General features: G+C 45.9%; 1 protein-coding gene across 1 annotated transcript in view; it reads left to right on the top strand.

Moving 5' to 3' along the window:
- GLDC (glycine dehydrogenase (decarboxylating)) overlaps nucleotides 1-7,355 on the top strand; it is a 42,673-nt gene that overhangs the window by 22,270 nt on the left and 13,048 nt on the right. Inside the window, exons 13-14 of the mRNA XM_009328049.1 lie at nucleotides 538-680; nucleotides 1,614-1,689. Of these exons, the coding sequence (XP_009326324.1) occupies nucleotides 538-680; nucleotides 1,614-1,689 (219 nt within the window). The remainder of the gene's footprint in view (nucleotides 1-537; nucleotides 681-1,613; nucleotides 1,690-7,355) is intronic.

Genomic DNA, 7,355 nt, shown 5'->3' with positions numbered 1-7,355 from the left:
TCCCTGTCTTCCAGCTCAGGGGGCTGGGTACTCAGAGAACAACTGGTCTTACTATTAAAGACTGAGGCAAAGAAGGCCTTAAGTACCTCAGCCTTTTCCTCAGCCTTTGTCACTGTTTTTCCCCCAGCATCCAATAAAGGATGAAGATCCTCCTTAGCCCTCCTTTTGTTGCAAATGTATTTATACAAACATTTTTTATTGTCTTTTATGGCAGTGGCCAGATTAAGTTCTAGTAGGGCTTTGGCCCTTCTAATTTTCTCCCTGCATAACCCCATGACATCCTTGTAGTCCTCCTGAGTTGCCCACCCCTTCTTCCAAAGGTCATAAACTCTCCTTTTTCCCCTGAGTTCCAGCCAAAGCTCTCTGTTCAGCCAGGCTGCATCCTAAAATGAGGTTGGGAACTTGTCATGCTGCACAAGGAATGTCTGATTTTTATTTGAGCATGGGGCAGCTTCTTTCCTTCATAGAGTTTAACAACAAAACAGAGTTGTCTGCAGAATTTTTTGTTACAGCACAAGCTTTTTTTTTTTTCCATAGCCTATTTCATGGAAAGAATTTGCCAACATCCACCCTTTTGTGCCCCTGGATCAAGCTCAAGGGTATCAGCAGCTTTTCAAGGATTTGGAGAAGGACCTATGTGAGATTACTGGCTATGACAGAATCTCTTTCCAACCAAACAGGTAGGAAATTTTTTCTGAACATTTGCTGCTTAACATGATTCCAAAAACTTATCTCTAAAGAAAACGTGCAAGCCAAAAATGGAAGAAGTTTCTAAAATTAAATTTGACAAAGAGAAGTCTTGAATGCAAGGTTATGAAAACAAGATTTGTTTTTTCAAAACTGCAGAACCTTATTTTGTCTTGTCTCTCCTAAAAGTTTAATGGTTTGGTCTTTTCTATTATTTTAATCTTTTTCCCCATGTTTTTCTCTCTATGAAGGCTGGTTTCTCCACCATTGCTTGCTTAAAATGGTGATGTTACTGATATCCTCTTATGAGCTGAAATTAAAGATTTGAAATAGGAATAAGCTGTTTGAGCTGGCAACTATATAATCGTTGAAACTGATATTTGATGCACTAGGTAGTACTAGGTTTGCCTGAAGAATGTCTAGGATCTGCATGCTCACTGAAATAAATAAAGCAGAGCTGAGCGAGTACTGCTGCAGCCTGTTTATGTCTGTTAGTAGTTTTGATACAAAATGAGCAGCAAGAACTTACTCTACACTTAGGATGTCACTGAAAGAGTTCTTATGTTTCACTGTGTGCACTTTACTATGCATTTCAGTATTAGTTTGCCCCCCTGTAGTCAAGCACGTAGTCCCTGCTAGGGTCAGAAATGGGGATCAACACAGCCACCAAAAGGATTTAACATGATTACACATCATAGTGTAAGCACATAAAATGGCATAACTTTTTTCATCTGCTCTTTGCAAAAGAAGGCAGAGCTGTTAATTAATGCTTGTCCGTTTGTAATTTAATCCATGGGATGTGCTTCTTTTAATTTGCCGACACTTGCCTAAAGCCATTGAGAAGGATTAGGGCTGGACAATTTTGAAGAGAGCTGGCACTTTCTGGTTTGTGTGCTTGTGTAACAGGGTTTGTGTTCCTCTTGCAGTGGAGCCCAAGGAGAGTACACAGGTTTGGCTGCAATCAAAGCTTATTTAAATGCAAAAGGAGAACGTCATAGAACTGTAAGTGTCAACACTTGTGTGGGGAAGAGCTTTGGGTGGGAAGTGGAGAAAGCAGTGTTGATTCAGCACCTGGGACTCACCTAGAGAGAAACTAGGTTGTGTATCCTCATCTGTGACAAGCTTTCAGTATTATCTGTTTCCCTTATGGATCATGGGTACCATCTTAAAAGTCTTCCTTTACTTTACAGATAGTGGGAATGAGTAAAGGGAACTCCCTCAAAGGGTGATTGTACTGGGTCTGGCTGGGATGGAGTTAATTAACTTTCTCCATAGCAGCCCATATGGTGCTGTGCTTCAGATTTGTGGCTAAAGCAGTGTTGATAACACAGGGATGTTTTGGCTATTGCTGAACAGTGCTTGCACAGTGTCAAGGCTTTCTCTCTTTCGCACTCCACCCTGCGCCCCCCCCCCCCCCGTAGGCTGGGGGTTGGCAAGGGGTTGGGAGAGACACAGCCAGGACAGCTGACTCAAACTGACCAAAGGGATGTTGTATGCCATACAATGGCATGCTCAGCAATAAAAGCTCAGGGAAAGGAGGACAAAGCAGGGAAGGTCACAGTTATAGCATTTTTCTTCCCAAGCAACCATTACATGTGCTGAGGTCCTGCTCTCCAGGAAGTGGCTGGACATCTGCCTGGCCATGGGAAGTAATGAATGAATTCCTCTTTTTGCTTTGCTTACACACGCGGCTTTTGTTTTCTCTATTAAACTGGTATTCTCTCAATCCATGAGTCTTCTCACCTTAATTCTATTTTCTCCTTGTCCCATGGGAGGATGGGAGTGAGTAAGCAGCTGTGTGGGTGTTTGGCCATTGGCCGGGTCAACCCATCACAGTCCTTTTTAGCACCCAGCGTGGGACTTGAGGTAATGACTGTTTTGATCTAAGCATGTTAATTTTTTAATTGGCAGGCTCCTGTGTGGTCACAGAGCTTGCTTGCTTTACTGTGTATTAGAGTCTAGGGCTCTCTAATGGCTGCTTTCAGCTCTTGCTGTTTGCTGTGCTGCTTATCAATGTATTTCGCTGTGCTTGGAAACATTTTGATAAAAGCAATGGCTATATGCCTGGACTGGCATACAGCCCTGGCTGTGATGCCATTCCTGTGCTGCATGAGCTACCTTGTGGAGAGAACAAGGGACTACACCTCCCTCTTTTCCTCTGGGGTTGATGTGTCCAGCTCTGTTGCCTGGGCTCCTGTGGTTTTTGTACATCCTTACATAAGATGTTTGATCCTATTTAACATTGTTGACCTGTTGTTGGGTGTGTGGAACCTGCTTTGGTCCTGGTGTAAGAACAAACAACTTGTTAAGCTGACAGAGAAATGTGCCTCGAGGCAGTTGATCCCTGGGTGACAGGGTGTGTAGGAGGGTTTGGGCAGGTGCCTGGGGCTGTTACCACCTTTTATAACCTGGGATTTTACAGCTCAACAGGATTGCAATCCCATTGGATTGGCACACCACTTGATGGAAGGGTGCCTTGCCTATCCTGATGAGATCCAGCAGCTCCTAGCACTGTTTTGGGGCTTGGCCTGTGCCTGTTGGGCCTCTGCCTAGCACCATCACAGCAGCAGGGGAAAGTGGGCCTCTACTTCTAACGACACAATGGTTGAGACAGGGACCCAAACTGCAACCACAGTGATGGCCCTACTAGTAAAAAGGAAGCACTGGCAGTGGAGGTCAACAGGACTGTACCGTCAATTAGTAAAGGAGGAGGAGGAGGAGGAGGAAGGGCATGATCAGGAAGCCAGTCCTTTGGCAAGGAAATGTAAGGGGAAGTGATAGAAGTCATCCAAGAGGCAGAAACCAACCCAAATCTAACCCTGAGCAAGCTCCAAGATATGCAGAAAAATTACGGCTGCCAGCCAGGCAAGCATATGGCTGCCTGGTTGCTCAAATGCTGGGGTGCTGGAGGGGATAGTCACGAATTGACGGTAGAGAAGCCCAGCAGCGGGATCCCTCACTAGGGACCAGGGAATCAACAAAGAAATCAGAAGAGAGTTGACAATCTGCAGCCTCTGGAGCTGGTTCCTGTTGAGTGTGAGGTGTCCTCTCAAGGGTGATCTTGTCAATTACTGAGGCAATTGAACCCCTGCTGAGGAAGGTGTTCAGTATCTAAGACAATTAGCAGTGGTGGAGGTGGTCTACAGTGACCTGGACAACAAAGAAGTCTCCACAGATCTGCATGCCATCCAGTACATATGGGCCATGTAGAGGAGGTCTGTGGAAAATGCATCAGTGTCATACGCCAACTCACTGGTGATGATGGACTGGCCACATCTTGAGATACAAACTGTGGAGAGACTACCTTGCCAGTTCCAGGGTGTTTCAGAGAATCCCTCCACTTCTCATCCCCACAGGCAGTGTCTTGGTTCTCAGGGGTGCCCTATGGAGTTGGCTTCCCCCTGCCAGAGGGAAAGGGAGCCCCAGGTGCACACCACATGGCACCATCCGGTTCTCCCTGCGTGGCTGGGGTAGGACACGGGGAAGAGGGACAGTGCACTCACCTCAAAGCTAGAAGCCTGTGTACCTGAACTGCAGGAGAAGACAGCTGCTAAGAAGGGACCAATCAAGAAGGCTGCCGCACCAGTTGCTGCCAAGGTGGTGGAAAACACCCAACAGTCCCCCAGACACAGAATAAGGACTGAAAATGCCTCTCCTCCAGAGTTTGGTGAAGGGACTTCTGGTCTGACACCATGGGAGTCAGACAGAGAATACTACAACCAGGAGGAAAGGGTCCCTGCCTCTTGGCTAGGCGGAGGAAGGGGATAACAAAGTTTAATGGACTGTACGGATTTGGTGGCCTGGCACATCGGATCCACGGGTGTATAAGGCTTTGGTGGATGCTGGTACACAGTGTACCATAATGCCATCAGGGTAGGAGGGGGTGGGACCCATCTGGATTTGTGGTGTGACAGGGTGGATGCCAACAGTTGTCTGTGTTGGAGGCTGAGGTGAGCCTAACAGGGGACAAATGGCAGAAGGATCCTATTGTGATGGCCTGGAAGACTCCATGCATCCTTGTCATAGACTGCCTCAGGAGAGGGTATTTCAAGGACCCAAAAAGGTACTGGTGGGCATTTGGTGTAGCCACAGTGGACACAAATAAGATTAAACAACTGTCTACCTTGCCTGGCCTCTCCATTGTAGGGTTGCTGCATGACGAAGAATAGCCGGTGCTGGTTGCTACCATGATGGTGCACCACTGGCAGTATTGCACTAACCAAGACTCCCTGGTTACCATCTGTAAGTTGATTCATCTATTGGAGAGCCAAGGAGTGATAAGCAAGATTTAATAACCCTTAAATAGTCCCATAAGGCCAGGGCAAAAGTCTGACAGAGGGTGGAGGTTAACAGTGGACTATCATGTCCTGAACAAAGTGTTTGAGAAGGGGAAAAGAATAATCCAGATCATTTGGAAAGCTGGTTTTGCCGTAAAACCAAATAAAGGTCAAAGGACCTGCACAAGAGATCCAGTTCTTGCAACTAAAACAGCAAGATGGGCATTGTCACACCCCTGGGGCTGCAATCAATAAGATAATAACTATGTCCCCACCAGCTAACAAGAAAGGAACACAGGCTTGTCTAGGCATTGTGGATTACTGGAGAATGCATGTGTATGTCAGGTTACAGTCAGCTTGTGAGCCTTCTCTATTGAGTGACCCTAAAGAAGAACTATTTTGAGTGGGGCCCTGAGCAGCAACAGGCCTTTGAACAGATCAAAGAGGAGATAGTTCGTGCGGTAGCCCTTAGGCCCATCCGGATGGGACCAGCTGTGAGAAATGTACTCTATACTGCAGCTGGGGAGCCTGGCCTCAACTGGAGCCTCTGACAGAAAACACCTGGAGAAATACAAGGTCAGCCTTTAGCGTTTTGGTGCTGGGGGTATTGAGGATCCAAGGCCCACTACAGTCTGACTGAAAAAGAGATACTAGCAGTGTACGTGGGGGCTGAGCTGCTTCAGAAGTTGTTGGTACAGAAGCACAGCTCCTCTTGGCACCACGATTGCCTGCGCTGTACTGGATGTTCAAAGGACACTGCATAGAGTAAGTGGCTAGGGTTGGTCATACAACAGGCTTGGATGAGGAACCCCAGCCACCCAGGAATCCTGGAAGAGATCATGGACTCATCAGAAGGCATAAATTTAAGACCATCACTCAAGGAGGTGACTCATGTGCAAGAAGTGCCACCATATAATGAGTTCAGAAGGTGAAAAGCAGTATGGTCTGTTTACCAGTGGATCCTGTTGTGTAGTAGGAAACCGTCAGAAGTGGAAGCCTGCTGTGTAGAGTCCTACACAACAAGTTGTCAAAGCCATCAAAGGAGAAGGCAAGTCAAGCCAGTTTGCAGAAGTTGGCCCTAGAGATAGCTGAACAAGAAAAGCGACCAGTACTCTATGTCAATACTGACTCATGGATGGTAGCAAATGCCCCATGAGGGTGGCTGCATCATTGGAAACAGACCAACTGGCAGCGCAGAGGTAAACCCATCTGGACTGCTGCCTTCTGGCAAGACATTGCTGCCCAGATAGAAAGCATTACTGTATAGGTACATGTCATACAGATGCTCATAAGCCCAAGGACAGCATCACTGAAGAACACCAAAACAAGACCAGGCTGCCAGAATTGAAGTGACTCAGGTAGACCTGGACTGGGAACTTAAGGATGAGTTACATAGCTCAGTGGGCCCATGAAACATCAGGACATTTAGGGAGAGACCTAAAACCTACAGATGGGCTCATGATCAAGGGGCAGACCTAACCACTGAAGCCATCACACAGGCTACACATGAATGCAAAACAGTGATTCAGATCTTCGGTGAGTTGGATCTAGGCCCAGATGTCCATGGCTTGAAAGAAAACGGGCAATAATAGTTTTTTGTTTTTCCAAGGTGGTATGACACTCGCTCTACAGCTTTTTCAGTTACAAAGGAAACAGGAACTGACTACCTAAAACTTACACTGCTTGTTACGTCAGTTGGTTCCCAGTATAGCCACTCCTGACAGAAGAAGCAGACAAGCCTCTGGTATGCCTTAGTAGCTACTCATTGAAGTCTCAAGGTTCATCCAGTTCTTGTCCATTAAAACTGTTTCAGATAAATTTCTGTAGGATATATGGAGGTAACCTTGCTTCACAACGGCCACAAAAACTGTAGATGAATAATGCAAATCAGTTTTGATTCATTGAGGATCATCTTCAGTTGGTAATGCTAGAGTCTAAAGGCTTGATTTGTATTCACTTCTATACTAACTACCTGAAACTTTGACCTCAAGGAGTCACTTCTCAGCTATACCATTGTAACCTGACAAAAGAGAGTTCTTGTAAACCTGAGAGGTGATACAACTTGTCGTGGTTTAACCTCAGCCAGCAAGTGAGCATCACACAGCTGCTTGCTCACTCCCCCCCCCAAAGTTGGATTGGATGGGGGAGAGAATTGGAAGAATAAAAGTGAGAAAACTTGTGGATTGAGATAAAAACAGTTTAATAATTGAAATACAATAAAATAGTAATAGTAGTAGTAGTAGTAGTAGTAGTAATAATAACAATAACAATAATAATAATAATAATAATAATAAAAGAATATACAAAGCAAGTGATGCACGATGCAATTGCTCACAACCCGCCGACCAATGCCCAGCCAGTCCCTGAGCAGCAGCCACCCCCGCCAGCTTT

This window comes from Pygoscelis adeliae, unplaced genomic scaffold, assembly GCF_000699105.1.
Source record: "Pygoscelis adeliae isolate BGI_AS28 unplaced genomic scaffold, ASM69910v1 Scaffold45, whole genome shotgun sequence".
NCBI lineage: Eukaryota > Metazoa > Chordata > Aves > Sphenisciformes > Spheniscidae > Pygoscelis > Pygoscelis adeliae.
The sequence above is the reverse complement of the archived record's forward strand: the minus strand, read 5'-3'. Positions and strand labels throughout refer to the sequence as shown.